This window comes from Capricornis sumatraensis, chromosome 8 (assembly GCF_032405125.1).
Source record: "Capricornis sumatraensis isolate serow.1 chromosome 8, serow.2, whole genome shotgun sequence".
Classification (NCBI taxonomy): Eukaryota; Metazoa; Chordata; class Mammalia; order Artiodactyla; family Bovidae; genus Capricornis; species Capricornis sumatraensis.
The window spans coordinates 67,590,370-67,610,328 of NC_091076.1; the positions used below are offsets into that span (position 1 = coordinate 67,590,370).

The window sequence follows — 19,959 nt, forward strand, 5'->3', positions numbered from 1 at the left end:
GTGACTCCCTGTGACTTCCTCAAAGCTTCCCTTTGAGCATCTTCGTCCTCCTTTCCCTCTGCCTAGAATTCCCTGCTCAGACCATGTGGCTCATGGCCTCACCTCCATCAGGCCTTGTTCGGATCTCACCTCCCCTCACTGCCCTATTTAAAATTGCACTCCACCCCACTCCTCACCCCTCCTTATCTGTTCTGCTTGTCCTCTGTTCCATGTCATGTCATCTTCAAGTATGCCATATGAGTTACTTATTTACTAATAGTTTTGGTTGTGAATCTGTCTCTATTGAAACACAGGCTACAAAAGGTTAGGGATCTTGGACTGTCTGGCTCACTGACATCTACCAGGGCAATAGATATCTGTTGATACATTTGTTGAGAGAGAGAAAATATCGCTGTACTGTGCATAGTGATGGGACTAGGGTGGTTGGTTGGTTCAGTTGCTATGTTGTGTCCAATGCTTGCAACCCCATGGACTGTAGCCCACCAGGCTCCTCCATCCATGGGATTCTCCAGGCAAGAATAACAGAGTAGGTTGCCGTTTCCTTCTCCAGGGGTTCTTTGATCTCGACTCAGGGATCAAACTTGAGTCTCTTTCATTGCTGTCAGTTTTTTGTTTTTTGGTTTTTGGTTGGTTTTGTTTTTTTTTTTTAAATCACTGAGCCATCAGTAGCTACCTTGTGCCATGAACATTCTGTCCCATGAATCCCCAAAGTGACCCTCCAAACAAAGTATAATCCCCATTGAAAAATAAAGAAGCTGGAGCCCAGAGAGGTTGAGGAAGCTCCCCAAGAACACACACCTTGCTAAGTAGTTGAACCCAGCTAAAAACCCACTTATGGACTCACAAGCAAGTCTCTTTCCACTGCATTCCTTTAAAACTCAAAAAAGTGATTGTAAAGGCACAGCCATAAAAATATCTCAGAAAAAAATATTCCAGTGACATCTTTGGAGACAGAATGGCATATAATGATAGGTCTGTTGCTATTCTCCCTTTCTATTTTTTTCCTCTTTTTTTTTTCCCATAGCAGAATCCTTGTATTGAACAAAAGCTTTAGCACAGCCCCAATATATAAAGCAGAGAAAGGAAGAGCTGCTCTGGTTCAACTGGAGATAGTTTGATTTCTCTATGCTCCACTGTGGCCAACCTTGAGACTCCCTGAGGAACCCTAGGGCTCCAAGGAACCCAATTTGAAAACCACTGAATAAGTGGGACTTCTCTGGTCTAGGGGTTAAGATGGTACTTTCAATCCCTGGTGGAGGAACTAAGATCCCATGTGCCATGAGGCATGGCAAAATAAAAATTAAACTAAATCTTTCTTAAAATTAAAAAAAAAAAAGGGTGAATGGGCAGCTGATGCTCTTGGGAATGAAAAGCACCCATTGGTCCTATGGCTTGTGTACATCCTGGGATCTGTTCTACCTCCGTCCCTCTTCTCCTGGAACGGTGAAAGGAGCCCATGATGTGTCTGCTGAGCCTCAGGGAAGATTATAGTCTAAACTTCTGATTGGACACAGTGGAATGAACATAAGTATGCATGGAGGCTCCCTCCCAAATCTCTCCTAAATGGCAATTGAGATTTTTTTTTTCAAGTATAAACCCACAAGGCCAAAGAAGATGGAAAAGAAGAGAACAGTAGGTGTCAGCAAGTTTATGGAAAATGGAGAGCAGATGTTAATTGACTGGGCAGAGCAGACAAGGCTGAAAGATCAGGGTCTGCACAGGGAAGCCAATTAAAGCCAAACAGTTTTCTCCATAGACAACCCCCTTCCTTGAGAAAGGATGAGGATTGGAGGCATGAGATGTTGCACGCAATGAGGATAAAAAGTGCAGCTAAAACTAGGAGGATTAGTTAGAAGTCTGTGAAAGAAGTTGTGCAACCAAATATCTCTCTACACCTGAGCGAAAAATCAGATTGAAAAATAGATAGGCTCAGGACTTCCCTGGTGATCTAGCATTTCAGAGTCTTCCTTGCAATGCAGGAGACACGGGTTCGATCCCTGGTTGGGGAACTAAGATCTTGCATGCCAGGGAGTAACTAGGCCCTCGTGTCTCAACTAGAGAGTCCGTGCACCACAACAAAAGATACTGCATGTGGCAACGAAGAGCCCCGTGCCGCAACTAAGACCCACTGCAGCCAAATAAATAAATGAACAAGTAAATTCATTTTTAAAAAGAAATAGGCTCTGGACTGGGGGAAACCAGACTTTTGGACTCTGGGAAAAGGCAAGGGTGGGATGATTTGAGAGAATAGCATTGAAACATGTATATTACCATATGTGAAATAGATCACCAGTCCAGGTTCGATGCATGAGAGAGGGCGCTCAGGGCCAGTGCACTGGGATGACCCTGAGGGATGGGATGGGGAGGGAGGTGGGAGGGGGGTTCAGGACGGGGCACACATGTACACCCGTGGCTGATTCATGCCAATGTATGGCAGAAACCACTACAATAGTATAAAGTAATGAGCCTCCAATTAAAATAAATTAATGTTTTTTTTTTAAAGAAAAAACAGAACTAATTTTAAGAAAGGGGGAAGAAAGAACTGAGGGCATGGGTGAGGTGCTGTGTAGAAACCAGGGAGATAAGATGAGCTTCCGCCTCCTGAGTAGTGAGATCCTCAGTCAGACTAATCTACCCCTCCCACCCCTAACCAGAAGCCTGGAGACACCGACAAGCTCAAGAGAAAATATCCACAGAGAATGACAGTCGCAGTCCCCATACAGTTAGATCATCCAGGGTGAAATCCCCTGGTAAGTCCTCTCACATACAAAGAAGACTGTCGGACATTAGATACCTCTTAATGATGAATGGAGAGTCAAAAAGTCAAGCACTTGAGAGAAGCCGCTTAACAGAAAGGGGCTTCCCAGGTGGCGCAGTGGAAAAGAATCTGCTTGCCAATGCAAGAGATTTGAGTTCGATCCCCGGATCAGGAAGATCCCCTAGAGAAGGAAACGGCAACCCACTCCAATATTCTTGCCTGGAAAATCCCATGGACAGAAGAGGCTGGCCGACTACAGTCTACGGGGTTGCAGAGTTGGACGCAACTGAGCGACGGAGCCTGCACACACGCTAACAGGAAAGGAATCAAAACCAAACAAACGAAAAAGAAACTTTGAGGAAATAGAGATAATGGTTAATGGCATGAGTTCTAGAGCCTTGGCTCAAATCCCAGCTAGTCAGCTTACCAGCTGTGTGACCTTAGACAAGTTACTTAGCTTCTCTGAGCCTCAGTTCCATTATCTCTAAAATGAGAATAATATTATTACCTATTCTTTAAGGTTGTTAGAAAGGTAGAAATGAGTTCATATTTTTGTGAAACACTTAGCAAAGTGCCTGAATAATATCAGGCACTATGTACGTGTTTGATAAATAAAAAATAAATGCAGAGAGCATCAAAACATTTTAATTAAAATTCTCAAGAGGTAAGAGAGATACTGCACTCGTAAACACCAGCTATTAAAATTGGATGCTATTAAAAAGTAACATCCAAAGAAAAAAATATCTTTTAAACCTACTGAAAATTAAAAATATGATTGCAAACATTTTTTAAACCCACAGAAGGATTGGAATTGAGGAAATTGCCTGAAAAGTAAAACAAAAAAGACGAACAGATGGAAAATGGGAGAGGAAAAAAATGCAAAAATGAGAAAGCAAACCGAGAAAGCTCAACATCCTACAACTAAGATTTCTAGAATTACAAAAGTGAGAGCGTGGAGAAGAAGAGGTTGCCAAAGAAATAAAATAAGAAAAATTCCCAACTGACCCACACGATTTTCCATAATGAAAGAATTCACTAAGTCCTGTCTGCAATAAGTGGCAAGAGAATCAGACCAAGATGCATCCTTGCAAAATTCAGGCTCACAAAGAGAACGTTTCTAAAGGTTCTGGAGAGAAAAAAAACAGTCAAATACCTAGAATCTAAAATTAGAATCGACTTCTCAGTGCATGCAGTAGAAGCCGGAAGACAACGGCAGAATGCCCTCAAATTTGGGGCAGGGCCCAGGGAGCAGGAATCTTTCTTGTCTAAGAGAGAACTCTATATCCAGCAACCTATAAATTAAGTAAGAGTAGAATTTGGTTTCAAATATATTTGATATATCAAGAGTAGAGCATTTAGTCTCTGCTCTCTTAAGGGCTTCCCTGATAGCTCAGATGGTGACGAATCTGCCTGCAATGCTGAAGACCCAGGTTCAATCCCTGGGTCAAGAAGGTCCCCTGGAGAAGGGAATGGCAACCCACTCCAGTGTTCTTGCCTGGAGAATTCAATGGATGGAGGGGCCTGATGGGCTACAGTCCATGGGGTCTCAGAGAGTCTGACACGACTGGGCGATTAACACTTTGGGTTCCCTCTTGGCTCAGATGGTAAAGAATCCACCTGCAATGTAGGAGACCTGGGTTTTGTCTCTGGATCAGAAAGATATGTTACAGTGTTATCAACCATAGTCACCATGTTTTATATAAAATCTTCTGACCTTTGACATCTTATAACTGAAAGTTTGTACACTTTGTACACTTTTACTACCCTCTCCATTTCACCCACCCCCAGCCCTTGGAAACCACTTTTCTACTCTTTCTATGAGTTTGATCTCTTTTTTTGTTTTGGCCATTTCTGCTATAGAAAGTGAAGTCGCTCAGTCATGTCCGACTCTTTGCGACCCATGAACTGTAGCCCACCAAGCTTCTCCGTCCATGGGATTCTCCAGGCAGGAATTCTGGAGTGGGTTGCCATTTCCTTCTCCAGGGGATCTTCCCGACCCAGGGATCAAACCCAGGTCTCCCACATTGCAGGCAGATGCTTTAACCTCTGCACCACCAGGGAAGCCCTCTGCTATAGGTACAAGCCAAACAAAACAAAAAGAAAAAAAAAGATAAGAAAAACAAAACAAAAAGAAAAAAAATAAGAAAAACAAAACAGTTTCACAAGGAAGAGATCAAAAATGTTATATACTCTAAGGCTGGGGTGTGGGTAATATTTGCAGTCTTAATTAAGTGAAAGCTGGTTACTGACATCTAGGTGAAAGGCAAGGGAGTATGCCAGAATATTTCATATAAGGAGGTTACAGCCTCAGCTTCCATGGTGGAAATTCAGTAGATAATACTTAAAAGTTACAAAAATCAAGAAATAACTGTCAAGCAGTTGATGTCCATGAAACTATGAAAGTCAGTTCTGGGAGAAACAGCTCCAACTCTTGAGAGTAACTGCCTCTGAGGAGTGTGTCTCAGGGGATGGAGACAGGTGGAGCAGGAAAATACTATTTTTCATTAAAAGCCTTGAGGTATCATTTGGCTTTTAAAATTATGTACATGTATTGCTTTGATCAAAATTAAAATTAAATTTAAAAATAATCATAAATTTTCCACATAGCTGGAGGGCCTGAGCAACTCTCAAAGGTAGCATGATTCCCCGCCCCCATCACAAATGGGACAGAGCAAGAGTGGAGGGAGATGGTTGCTATGGTTTCCCCGACATCTCTGCCTCTGGGAGAGACTTTTGTGCTATTGCCTGGTACCAAGGACCTCTCCACAAGGAGAGATGTGGGCTCTGGTTGAATTCTGAAAGTCTAGAGCACCGGACTATGCTGCATGCAGCCAGCTGTGATTCTGAGCTCGCTCTCAAGAGTGGACCTTTATCCTGGAGAGGTGGTCTCCACAGGTGCCAAAGAATCTGCAGAAATGATGCCATAAGTCAGAAGCCCCCTTGGAAGCAGGCATCAATTAAGTAGATCAATCTGTGAAGACCTGCTTCATGCAGATGCTAAGTGCTGGGCAGGACATATACGTGCTCTAGTTAAATCTCCCGGGCAGCCAGGCAATGGTCGGAGGGGACCATCTAGGAGATAGATGAAACAGCCCCAGTTCTGAGCTCACATCTCACAGAGCCTACTGTGTGCCTGACACTCAGGGATACAGATGTAAGGCCCAGTCCAGGGCCTTACATCAAATGGTTACATCAAAGCATTCACTGTCTAGGGGCTATCCCAAGGGCTCCTTTTATGTAGGAGATGGAAACTCACTGATCCAAGAGTTCTCCTGTTAAATGCCTCAAGGAATGGCAGGCAATTGCAGTCTGCTCAGGAGGCATGTAAACAATTAAATGTCATGAAGTGTTAAGACAGGTAGAGGAAAGCTGGGGTACAAAGGAAGGGATAAACTGTTCTAGAAGAGAAGAAAACTGTTTCTCAGGGAGGCTTCAGAGAGGAGATGACCTCTGGTCCCATGCTCAGGCCTGTTTGCCAGCTGGCTGGGCAGTATGTGGGGGTCAGAAGAAGGGGTAAGTCATAGGGAGGGGAGATGCCATGCAGAGGGAGGGGAATTGAGAGCAAAGGCCAGGACCAGCCCCTGATGTCCCGCGGTGGCTGGGTCCAAGGGTGAGGTTTGGGGCTAGAGAGGTAGGCAGAGACCAGCCCTTCACAGGCCTGGTGTGCTCTGCTGCAGAGTAGATCTTCCCCTACGGGTCCTGCTACCTACAGTGTGGTCCTCCAGCCAACAGCACTGGCATCCCTGGAGAGCTCACCAGTAATGCAGAACTCAGACCCCGCCCCAAGTCTGCCTGGGAAAAGGATCCCCAGTGACTCACATTCAGTAGGAGAAGCTCTGATCTAGACCACTGTTCCCATCCTTTGGAAATACGAGGATGCCTTTTTAACATCCCAGATAGTTCTCAGACATCACCCACACCTGAATGCTATCGTGTTTCTTACATTCATTTATTGAAAAAAATTCAATAACAAAAAGTTGCTATGAATTTGGTAATGCTTTGAACAAGATTTGCAATCTATATACAGGATCTGTTCAGCAATCTGGTGGGACCTAACGTCTGCCGGTGGGGTGCGTCAACAGAATCTTTATCAACAGAATCCTAATCATTTACCAACTTCCCCTATAGTTTCGGAGACATGGCACTTTCTCCTACACGCTGGTTACCCGCCCAGACTTATCAGCCCTCTCAGTCATTTATAATCTCTGAGCCTGAATGAACTAGGGAAACTCATTATTTAAATAATCCTTGAAATAAATCTTTTTGTAATGAGCCTAGACCTAACTCCACGTTCGGTGCCTTCTCTAATGTATGTTTGGTAACTGTTCTGTTTAATAGAATTGCACTTCTCTGTTGCATAACCAAGGCCTAACATTAACCCTCACCCTGCCTGACCCTCGAGCCCCAAGCATCTAACCAACTCTCCTGGGTATTCTCAGGTTTTGACCCTACAAATACCAGAAGCTTGCATGTCTGTTGGCTCAGAAAGCCCAGTTTACTTCTTTGAGAAAGGGATGCTCTGTCTCTGGGCACAAGCTGTGCCCACCCTAACCCTACCCAGTGTAAGAAGTGGGACCTCTGGAACTCCACAAGCCATGCAGGACAAGTGGTTCTCCTGAGGGAGTTGGAGAGAGGGTCCCAGGACCCTCCCCACATATGCCTGGCCAAGCCAAGCACGTCCCTAAGAGCATCTCAGCTAGTGAGCACTTCAGATACAAAGATGCACTGGGGTCAGCTCTGTTGGGGTCAGCATGAAAACAAGAGTGCTCCGTGGGACTTCCCTGGTGGTCCACTGGTTAAGGCTCTATGTTTCCAATGCCGGTGGCACGTGTTTGATCCCTGATCAGGGATCTAAGAACCCATATGCCAAATAAATTGATTAAATAATTCTCCTAGAAAATAAGTTTAAAATACTTTAAAAAAAATAGTGCTTCAGTGGTTATATCTTCAGATCCTGGAAGAAGGGGTGGAGCTAGAAAAAGGGGATAAAATCTATAAGCAGGAAATTTCAACTCAATGCAAAGATAGACTTTGGAGACCAAAGGCTACCCCTGCAGGTAGTGAGGTCTCCATTCCCAACTGTGCTTCAACCAACAGCTGCCCTTCAGTGGACATTGGGGCAGAGGGGCCTCCTGCTGCCTCTCAGAAGTGAAGTGGTAGATGCCCTCTGGGGATGCTCCCCATCAGGACCCAACCAGGAAACCAGCAGCACCCACAGATCGGGTAATACAAGGAACAATTAGTGAATGGCTAGTCCACAAAGGTGCAGGCAAGGCTTGAAGAAGGCAGTACCAATGGGGCTTCCAGGTAGCACTCGTGGTACCTGCCTGCCAATGCAAGAGACGCAAGAGACACAAGTTTGATCCCTGGGTGGGGAAGCTCCCCTGGAGGAGGGCATGGCAACCCACTCCAGTATTCTTGCCTGGAGAATCCCAGGAAAGAGGAGCCTGGTGGGCTACAGTTTATAGGGTCAGAAAGAATCGGACACGACTGGAGTGACTTAGCATGCATGCACACACCAATGTGCACTGAGCCTGGTAGCAGAGAGAGCTATTTCCATGCCTGGGAAAGACGGAAAGAGCCAGTATCAGAATGGAGAGCTAGTCCCCCAGCCCAGGGCTGTGCGCTTCAAGGTGGCATGCAGCTGACCCACAGAGACCAGAGGACAGAGTGGAGAGACTAAAGAGCCCAGCCTGACTCTCCCGTCTCCCCTTGTTTATCACCTGGGCCCACCACTGGCTAAAGTCAACCAGAAGCTAGAGGGCAAGGGAGCCCAGCAGTACACTCTACCCACGGGTAGCTCCCAGAGCAGAGAGCAGAGTGGAGAGGATGGTGAGGGGACACGCAGAGCCATCCTGTGCTGAGATGCATCTCACCGTATGGCTGACCTCCCTCCCGCCCTTTACTCCCAAGCTAGCCATCCTAGCCACTGTTACAGTTTCCTCCAACCCAAGATTGCTTTATACCAGTACATCCTCGCCTTAGCCTAGAAAATTCCTCCAGATTTTCAGAGACGCTTCTTTGCTTCCCTCTCTCCAGTGTTTATTACCTCGGTTCGCTTCCTGTAATTTGCAAAGATTAAAGATGTAAGCTGCTTTCCTTGCGATGTGCTTTCTCTGCTCCATTATGCTTTCTGCCCCTCACTCCCCATCTCCTCCCGCAGAGCTTCCCAGCCCGTTTCTGCAGGCACAGGAAATGCTCGACTTCACCTGCTGCCAGCCATGGCCCGGCTCCTAAAAAAATGCTGGGAGACTCTGGCTTCTGCAGGTTGAATCCTCTTTACTACCTTCCTCCTGATTCAACATCACCTTTCATGTTAAGCCATCAGGATCTCAGCTTGGTCCCAATTAGCAAGAGCTTCTGACACTGTGTGCGTGTAGTAACCTCTCGTTCTCTGCTTTCTGTCTCTCTCTGGGGCTTTGAATCCTGGTGTTCATGATGTGTAAACAAATCCTCACTGCACTGGGAGCCTGCCCTCTTTGAAGCCACTCAGTGTTGAATCATTTGGTGGCGAAAGGAATAGGAAGATGTGAACATTCCTGTTCAGCACCAAGCAGGGTTATCATCAGGGCTGGCTTCGTGGGCGTGTGAGCACTGCAATCACACAGGCTCAGGAGGGTCACGCTCTTAAGGTTTTTGTTTTTTGGCTGAACTGCATGGCATATGGGATCTTAGTTCCCTAAGCAGGGATCTATCCCATGCCTCCTGCATTGGAAGCGCAGGGTCTTAACCACCAGATCACCAGGGAAATCCCAGACCCTTGGTTTAGTGCTTTGCTATGGCAGCTCCGTGGTTAAGAATCCACCTGCTGATGCAGGAAATATGGTTTCAATCCCTGGGTCAGAAAGTTCCCCTGGAGAAGGAAATGGCAACCCACACCAGTATTGTTGCCCAGGAAATCCCAGGGACAGGGGAGTCTGAAGGGCTACAGTCCATGGGGTCGCAAAAGAGTCGGACATGACTTAGTGACTGAATAACAACAACTGCTATCTTGAGTTTCTCAGTAAGTCTTTAACGGTGGGCCCCACATTTTCTTTTGGTTCCCAAGATTGTGCAGATGGTGCCAGTTATGGCGACTGTTATTATCACTGCTGTTGCTGTGGCTTTGTGTGCAGCCCAGCGGCATCTCAGCAGATGCGGCCTTCTGCCTCCTGCAACACAGGAGGAATCCTATCGCTGGGCAGTAGGTGGTGCTGGTGTTTCCCAGGGTCCAGGTAAACCCTGGGCAGACTCCCAGCAGGTCCAAGGGCAGGGAACAGTCCACGTAACAGAGGACACTCCCTCACTAATTCACTTCATTCTACAAACAATTACTGAGCTCTGCTCTGTCCCAGGCACTTTCGGGGATATGACAATGAAAAGGATATTATATTTCTCCAGGCCCCAGAGCTATGAACCAGGTCATCCGCTCACATGAAATAAACCACACTCCTAGTTGGGGGAAGGAAGAGTGCCAAGTTAGGAGTCAAGACGCCTGGTTTTTGACCCCTGCTCTGTTCTTAACTTGCTGTGTGACCTTGGCCAAATCACTTCCCTTCTCTGGACTAGGTCACTGCTTGCCCAAATATGTTTGGCCGCAGATAATTTGTATCAGAATCCCTGGACATGCAGATTCCTGAGCTTCACCCCAGAGACATAGTAGCAGAATTTCTAGGGCTGAAACTTCCCTGGTGGTCCAGTGGTTAAGAACCCGCCTGCCAATGCAGGGGACAAGGGTTCAATCCCTGGTCCAGGACGATTCCACGTGCGCGGAGCAGCTAAGCCCGTGTGCCACAATTACTGAAGCCCGTGTACCCAGAGTCCATGCTCCACAACAAGAGAAGTCACTGCAATGAGAAGCCCGTGCCCTGCAATGAAGAATAGCCCCCACTGGCCGCAACTAAAGAAAACCTGCACACAGCAATGAAGAGCCAGTGCAACCAAAAGTAAACAAATATTTTTAGAAAGAGAGATTTTCTCATTAATTTTTTGAAGACGGAAAGGCCCCAGGAGTGGTCACCCAGAGCCTTGTACATGATTGCAACTTGCATTCTATTCTGGTACCCTTTGGAGGTAACATGGGCTGAGCCTTTGGTTCTAACAATCTGTGCTTCATGGTGTCATTTCTTAAAGTGGGTCTTTGTATTTGCTCTAAGAGTGTGCCTTGTCCAGAAGAGGCAAGAGCCAAGGGGATTAGTGACGGGCAGGCACTGGAGGGGACTGTTGTGCCTTATCAAACTGGAGAATTGCTCCATAGAAGGGAGCTGAGGGCAGTTCTGTGAAGGAAGAGTAAGTCTTATCTGGAGATGTGAGAGTCAGTGGCGCTCTGGGAGCACAGGGTCAGGGAGCCTCTGGGACTAGGCATGGGCTGCCCACAAACATGCGCAGCTCTGCTGCTCAGCACCCCGCCCAAATCTCCTGCTTCTGGGCAAGAGACACCACAGGGTACCTGCATGGGGAAGCGGGCCGCTCAAGCCCTTGTCACCCCCACTGCTCTGAGATGCCTCGGGTCTGCTCACAGCTGACTGTCTACAACTACACTGGCCAGTAAGGTGGTCAGCAGCCACATGTGGCTACTTAATTTTAATTAATTAAAATTCAGTTGGATAAAAAAATGAAAAGATAAATAAAGCAGGCCAGATAAAGGTAAATATGTGAAATGATGGATATGTTAATAAGAAGTGGAACCCTTTAAATTTTAATTAAAATTCAATTGGCTAAAAAGTAAACAGATGAATAAAGCAGCCCAGGAAAAGGTAAATATGTGCAGTGACTGTTGTTGTTGTTCAATCGCTCTGTCGTGTCCAACTCTTTGCAACCCCATGGACTGCAGCACACCAGGCTTCCCTGTCCTTCACCATCCCCGGGAGTTTGCTTGAACTCATGTCCATTGAGTCAGTGATGCCATCCAACCATCCTCTGTCGCCCCCTTCTCCTCCTGCCTTCAATCTTTCCCAGCATCAGGGTCTTTTCCAATCAGTTGGCTCTTCGCATCAGGTGGCCAAAGTATTGGAGCTTCAGCTTCAGCATTGATCCTTCCAATGGATATGTTAATTAACCCGATGAGCGGGGAGGGATCCTTTCACAATATATACGTATATCAAATTATCCCACTGTGCCCTGTAAATACCATACGATTTTGTCAACTATGGCTCAGAAAAGTCGGGGGGGGGTATTTATTTATTTATCTATTCATTTATCAATTCAGTTCCTCGGTTGCACTAGTCACATTTCCTGTAGCTAGCAGTACCAAGTGGGATCGCACAGATTATAAAACATTCTGTCTTTGCAGAAGGTTCCTCTAGACAGCACTGTCCTGAAGGAGGCAGAAACCTGATTCCTCATTCTCTTCTGCCCGTCGGTGGCTACATGTTTGTAACAATATGAGAATACTCAGGAATTTACTCTGCCCGGCCCCAGCTGCTTCTGGAATAAACGTCCCATCCAAACCCTAACTCAGTCTGAGAAGCCTTCGGTGGCTCTCACTAACACAGGCATGCCTGGCTGTCTGCCTTGCCCATTACTCACAGCCCTTCTGACACCAAGCCCTCATTCCTCATTTCTCCCTGTAACCACCGGCTCCTCCTCCGAGCCTGTCTGACAGGCTCGAAGGTTTCCGAGGCTCACTTTTATATCACAGGCACACAGCTTCACTAGCTCCGGAAAATGCGTTTTGGCATCTCGCCTGTCCCACCCCCCTGCAGCTCACTGAACGTGGTTTCTGTTCATCCAGGCACGGGCATTCCTGTCCCCCAGCATCACCGGTGTTCACTCTCCTCCCCCATCACAGCTTGTTCTTTAGGCTCCTTGGGCGGACCTTAGAAAACACAGCCCCTGACAGCTGGCCGCTCAGCCCTCCTCTCCCCATCCTGTCCGCCTTCTCTGGCATTCCCCTTTCCTGATGGAGCTGTAGGCTAAGCCTTGGGCTGGACTGTGGGTACCAGAAGGAGCAAGAAGCCCTCTCTTCTCTTGAGGCATCCACCATCCACTGGAGAGGTCGACACAAGCACAGAGGGACATGGGGCGGGAGTTTGGATGGACCGATCTGGGTAGAGACGGCAGAAGAGTTGACCCGCCCGCAGGAAAAGTGGAGATGTCCCTGGGACTCTCCTGCTCCGGGAGGATGCATATGAAAGGATTCCCAGCCAAGGCCCTCTTCTGTCTAGACTCTGTATCAACGGCTGTCCTCCTCATCTAGGTCGTGAGAGCCCTGCCCATCCGTCCTCCCACTCCACCTGCCCTGTGCCCCCGACCTTGGAATTCTCACCAGCTCCAGGCCTCTCCCCTGCCTTGGTCACCAGCCTCCAGACTTTCCCAGGCCCTGAACAATCACACGCCTGGCTCCAGCCCTTCCATCCTCCTCACCTTTCTCCTCTGTGCCAGCTTTAGAGCATGTCCCCAACTGTCCCCATGCTATGGCCCTGGTGTTGACGATCCCCCTTCCTTGACCTCTGACCTCCACCACTACCATCCCCCATCGTAACTGATTTCTGTATTTACCCATCCTCTCCTCATTCGCTGCTTTTGGAACACTCCTTGATGCGGACTCTGGATTGGCCTTGCCCTTTAATGCGTGAGTGAGGTTGGACTCACAGATGTCTCCCTCATCCATTCAACAATCACTCCCTGGATGCCTGCAAGATGCCCTAGTGGAAAAGACAGTGAGATAAAGGATGGTGATGTGGTGTGGCAGAGGCTTTGCTAGGTGTGTGTGAAGAATACAAGCAGGCAGAAGGAGTTGCTCTGGGTGGGGCTGAGGGCTGAACCTTCGTTGAGGAGGGCAGTGGTCAGTCAGGTGGACCAAGTAGCTCCCTCGGCTCCTCTGTCCGCAGTTCTCCAGGCAAGAATATTGGAGTGGGTAGCCATTCCCTTCTCCAGGGGATCTTCCCGACCCTGGGATCGAACCTGGGTCTTCCACATTGCAGGTAGATTCTTTACTATCTGAGCCACCAGGGAAGCCCAAGTAGAAAGACATTCCAGGGCGTATGAGATGCGTGCGCACCCCTGCCACGCAGAAATCAGTAACAACCAATCCGATTGGTTGATCAGGGAGCGGTAACAGCCAATCCAGTGGCCCTGATGGGTTGAACCACGTGGTGCCGTGAAGCAGAGGGCTGCCCAGAAGGAGGCTGGAACAGGGGCGGGTGAAGGCGATTGGGCTCCTTATAAGTGACTCGCGTTTGCAGTTTGGAAAGTTCGTTCTTCAGGCTTTTTGCGCAGAATAAGACAGAGAAGGAGGCCCAGGAAAGGGTGAAGGATCCCATATGTGCATTCCCTACCAATTTTGAGCACCGACACATAGGATGAGCCAGGCCCTGCTGCCCCATCCCTTCCTGCTGTGCCTTCCACCGGTCACTGCCAGAAAGAGAAAGAAGGGGAGGAGCTTCCCTTCTAGTTGCGCATCTCCTGCAGCTCCAAGGGGCTGGCAAGCAAGCCCCATATCTTTATTCTGACTGCAGCAACATTGTGTTTTCATTCTCCTGATCCCCTCACCTCGACTCGGCTCATGGCCCAGTAGAGAAGTTAGTAAATAAAAAGCATAGGTGCAGCCAACACAACATTGTAAAGCACTTATCCTCCAATCAAAAGAAAAAAAAAGTTAAGAAAAAGCATAGGTGCTTGACTCACTTTATAATCCCATTCTGTAGTTTTGGAGACTGAAGCCAGGAGCTATTGGCCTAAATGACCTGAATTCATTTCTTAGGAGTACTGTAACAGACTGACACAAAATTGGTGGCATCAAACAACCCAAATATATTATCTTACAGTTCTGGAAGCCAGAAGTCAGAAGTGCATTTCAAGGTATCGGCAGGGCTGCATTCCCGCTACAGGCTTGAGGAGAAAATTCCATTCCCTTGCCTTTTCCAGCTTCCTGAAGCTGCCTACATCCCTCGGCCTATGGCTCCCTCCTCCAACCTCAAAGCCAGAAGCAGAGCATTTTTCCACGTCTCTCTGACTCTGATCCTCCTGCCTCCCTCTTCTAAAGACCCTTGTGATCCTGTTGGGCCACCTGGATCACCAAGGACAATCTCCCCATCTCCAAATCTTTGGTTACATCTGCAGCATCCTTTTTCCTTTTTTTTTTTTATTATTTTTTTATTTTTATTTTTACTTTATTTTACTTTACAATACTATATTGGTTTTGCCATACATTGACATGAATCCACCACGAGTGTATACAAGCTCCCAAGCCTGAATCCTCCTCCCACCTCCCACCCCATATTATCTCTCTGGATCATCCCCATGCACCAGCCCCAAGCGTCCTTTTTCCAACGTAAGGTAACATAGCTGCCGTTGCCAGGGATGCAGATGTACACGTCTCTGGGGGCTGTGGTTCTGCTGTGGAGCAGCCCCAGGAATCCCCGAGCATCCACTGTCACTGACCCATGGCTCTGTCCATCTTTGTTCTTTCAGAGGAAACGACGTTTGAAGCAGGCGTGAAGGTTCAGATCCACAGTCAGTCTGAGCCGCCTTTCATCCAAGAGCTGGGCTTTGGTGTGGCACCAGGGTTCCAGACTTTCGTGGCCACACAGGAGCAGAGGGTAAGTCCCCTGGGGTCTCTGGGATCAGGGGTCCTTGGCCTCTCTGAGCCACCAGCCACGTGAGGTGGAGAAATAGGATTCTCACTCCTAGAAGGCACAGAATCCACCCAGGAGGCTGGAAGGAGTAGGGCTGGGTTCAGTTAGAACCCTCACTCTGAAATTGAAGGAAGGTATCCGTTGACCTCTGTATATGGATTCTCCTGGACCGCCTGTCGATTCTGAAATTGGGTGTGAGGGAAAACCAGCTTGTTTTCTTTTTCAGTGAACTGGTTGGGTTTTTTTTTTTTTTCCTAAAACATGCTGGGGGAAAATCTTTGTGATGGTGAGGTGAGAGGCCAGTGAGTGCTAGGGGGAACTGCTCACCAGGGTTTGGTGTGTTTCATCACTCTGTTAATACAATGCCAGGTGGCCTGCAAGAAGGAACAGAGGCAGGCGTCAGTCTCCATTACGGAGTTTAATCGGAGGGAAGCCTATTCATGGGTCAATGTCTGCTCTCTGATTCAGCACCAGGGGAGGGACTCCCAGCCAGCCAGCCAGGATGGCTGCATCAACTCAGCACGTCCGTGGAATATGGGCTAGCATCGATGTAACATGTGCTACATGTCTCAGAAGGGAGACCTTCGTAGATTCTCAATGGGGAGGAGGTCTCAAAGCAGGACTGCAGAGAGACATTGGGATGGATGCTTTTTTTTTTTCCTCTTCATTTTCTGGTTTGATTAGAATAAAAGCTGGAAAGCCTAGGACCCTGAGGAAGTCCTAAATCAGGTCACCCAAGACAATTTGCCGTGGGAGGCCTGGAGTGAAGAGTGAGGTGAATGAGTGACAGGGAGCCCAGCTCTAAAGCGTGAGGAAGGCAGAGCCCAGAGAACAGGGAGGAGCAGAGAGATCCACACGCAACTTAAGAGCTCAGCTTGTTTTTAATATATGTTTCAAATCATCTTTCATCCAGTACTTAGCCACTTTATAGAGTGATCTTCTGTATTGGAAACTGGTTTTAGGGACTTCTGTGGTGGGCTATTGGCTCAGACCCCAGGCTTGCAATGCAGGGGACCCGGGACCGATTCCATGGTTAGGAAACTAGATCCCACATGCCTGCAACTAAGATCTTACGTGCCAAAACTAAAGATCCACCTCTTTAAAATCCACATCTAAAGACCTGGCCCAGCAAATATATAAATATAGTAAATAAATAATTTTTAAGTGAAAAAAAAAAAGAGAAAGAAACTGTTTTTAAATCTCTAAGTGAAGAAAGTGTTAGTTGCTCAGTCGTGTCTGACTCTTTGCAACCCCATGGACTGTAGCCCACCTGGCTCCTCTCTCCATGGGATTTCCCAGGCAAAAATACCAGAGTGGGTCGCCATGCCCTCCTCCGGGGGATCCTCCTGACCCAGGAATCAAACCCCAGTCTCCCCCATTGCAGGCAGATTCTTTACATCTGAGCCAAATCTCTAAGAGAGCTGTATTTCTGAATCTCTGGGAAACTTGATGAACTTACATGGGCCACATGAACTTACTGTACGTAACACCTAGGCAGTTGCTGAAGGTCATGATCAACCTCCATGGCGGGTGGGGTGGCAGCCCCGAGGCAGGGGTAGAGGAGGCTTGGAAGTTGGTCCAGCATCTGCGGGCCCCAGAGATGGAGGCAGACTGTGTGGGCAGAAGTGGAGTGTTCAAGAGTGTGCAAGGTCGGAGCCAAGTAGAACAACTGGAAAACATCATCCTAGAGGACATGAAGCTGACAGCAGGGAGCCAAGTTCAGGGCTGAGGATTTGCGTCAGGAAGAGTGAGAACACAGACTCACAGGTCAAGGTGTGCAGAGAGTCCGGAGCCCAAGCTATGAGCCTGGGTGTAACAGCCAGCCTTCGAGTGCTGTCAGAGATCAACAAAGTCAGACACTGGTTAAAGCAGCGAGGACAGATTTAACCAGTAATGTACCATTGTAGTAGGGAAGAAGGTTCATCGTGAACTGAACTCAACTTCAATCTGTGCAGAAGGCACTTGGCGTTTTAAAGGGGAAATGAGGGGGAAGGGTGGGACACAGAGGGCACTTGAGCAGAGTCAGGGAATTGAAAATTACAAAAAGTGGAAGAGTTGGACGGGGGCGGTCAGTGCATGTGAAACCCATCTGAGTTTGCTAATAAAACCCCATCCTAGTTAGGCTCCTCCCCTCCTGCAGAGGCAGGAAGACAGGGGTCCTGCCTTCCCATGCTGGCACGCAAACACAAACAGTAAACTCTTGAGTTTACTTGGCAGTCTTGAGTCCTCAGGCAGGTGCTTTAAGGGAGCTGGGTCATCCCAAGGATTTGGGTTGAACCGTGAGAAACTACGTTAGTGTAGAAACATGTTGAAGAGACAGTCATTTTTGTAAAGAGCTCGAGTTGAATGTTTCCAAAATACTAATATTTTTTGAGCTCGCTGGAGAATTCAGCATTCAGCATTGCGACCTGGGGGGTTGTCCTCTGTTGATGTTTTCCTCCTGGGCTCATGCGGCCTAAGTATGTGCTCCCCTGAGCAGCATATTTCATCCGAGCGCAATGATGTATACACGCTGCACCTTTTTTGGACTTCTGCTCACCTGTTTTTATTTCCCTTACATAATGTGACTTTTCAGAAGTCGATTGTAAACACTATTCTAATCCTGTTCTTCATCTAAGTGTGTGTGTGTGTGTGTGTGTGTGTGTGTGTGTTAGTCACTCAGTTGTGTCCAGCTCTTTGTGACCCCATGGACTGTAACCCACGAGGCTCCTCTGTCCATAGGGATTCTCCTGGCAAGAATACTGGAGTGGGTTGCCATGCCCTCCTCCAGGGGATCTTCCCAACCCAGAGATCGAACCTGGGTCTCCTGGAATGCAGGCATAGTCTTTACCATCTGAGTCATTAGGGAAGTTCTCTCCATCCAAAATATTCATTTTAATGAAAATTAAGTGCTAATGACAAGAAAGAAAGAAAGGAAAGGAGGGAAGGAGGAAGAAGCTTTGTTCGTGTTTGTCCTAGCCTTTGTAGGTCAAGGTTGAGACCTCATGGAAACAGGGTGCAGAGGAGCCTGGCTAGAGTTTGCTCAAGGAGAGAATCGTTGCCAGTTCTCCCTTCTGTATGTGTGATGTGAACCAACCCATCTCCCTTGGAAGAATCAAGCATGAGTTAGACTAATCAGTGTGTCTGTGAAGTGTTTGACTATCTGTCAGGGAATTTGGGGCAAGTCATCCAAGGCAAATATTCCTTTGTGATTTACTGAAAGTAATCACCACTCCCATCCTGTATTGACTTACCTGTACTGACATCTCTCTGATGTCCATGTTGCTATTACCATGCAGGGGACGTGAACAGCCTTCCCTGAAACCCATAGGGGAATTCATTTCACTGCTAGTGAAAGTTAAAAAGAAGGAAACTCTCTGTCGGGACAGCAGTGTCATTGGCTTGAAAGATGTCCTCTGTTCTCCCCTCTGCCCCCAACACTGACCCTCTGCTAGTGACACTGAAGACATTTCTAGGCCAGGTGAGTGCCTGGGACCAATAACTTCTCAGGATCCTTAAGTCTCTTTTTCTTCCCAAAATGAAACAGAGGGACTCCCCGTGGCGATCAGGAAGAGAACATATTCCTAGCTTCAGAGGACAAATTCGTTGTTGGCTTTGAAGTATATTTTCAGAAAATCAGCCTCATTCATATTAGCATTGCTGTGGTTATTATAACTAATAATAAGATATTTGGTTAAACACTTTACAGTCTTCAAAGCATTTCCACACCATCTCATTTCATCATTTCATTCATATTAATAGAGAAATACAAAAACACATCCCGGAGCTAAATCTAATAATACATTATGTTTACATGTATATAAAACAGCATATTCATAGGAAATAAGACTCGAAAGAAAATAAGGCAAAATACCCACAGTGGGGGGATTATGAATGCTTTATTTTCTTGTCTGGGTTTGCCACACATTTTATAAGGTGGCTCTGTTTCATTTATTTGTTGAGCAAATATTTGTTGAACACCTACTATGGGTGTGAAGCAATGGGGATACAGTGGTAAGAAAACAGACCAGTGTCGGTCCTCACAAAACCTACATATTAGTGGTTTCTTTCACACAGAAAAAAAAAAAACAACCACTAAATAATCTTAAGCCAAGTAGGATTTGGAGATTTGTCCCTACTTGTGTGTCCTCGCATTGGTTCTATCCTATCCAGCTGACCCTCGTTCTCCAACATTGATTCTAAGATATGTGTTCTTTCACATTTTAACATTTCTGAAATTGGAGCTTGTTTCCCAATCAATTGCATGTCAGTTACAATTAGCAGTGCTTTTTCTTTTTTCTTTGGATTTTATCCCTTCACCATTATTTGTTTATTTATTTGGCAGAGTCAGGTCTTGGCTGAGTCAAGCAGGATCTTTCATTGCGGCCCACAGACTCTCTAGTTGTGGCACCAATGCTTAATTGCTCCAAGGGATGTGGGATCTTAGTTCCCCGACCCTGGATCAACCCATGTCTCCTGCATTGCATGCTGGATTCTTAACCACTGGACCACCAGGGAAGCCCCGCTTTTTCTTTCTTGATGGCCCGTGAAAATCATGATGGACTTAACAATCTATAGCGGCTGCAATGCTCCCATTCCAGGATTCTGCTGCTTCAGCTCAAAGCTCATGGGAATGTTACCGGAAGGCCAGGAGTGACAAGACTG

The 19,959-nt window shown here is 47.2% G+C and overlaps 1 protein-coding gene across 2 annotated transcripts in view; it reads left to right on the forward strand.

Annotated features, from left to right (window-relative positions):
- The window catches only part of ASIC2 (acid sensing ion channel subunit 2), a 1,230,438-nt gene that overhangs the window by 1,140,228 nt on the left and 70,251 nt on the right, over positions 1-19,959 (forward strand). For both annotated transcript variants that reach the window (XM_068977218.1, XM_068977217.1), the window contains exon 3: positions 15,152-15,279. In XM_068977218.1, coding sequence (XP_068833319.1) covers positions 15,152-15,279 — 128 coding nt within the window. The remainder of the gene's footprint in view (positions 1-15,151; positions 15,280-19,959) is intronic.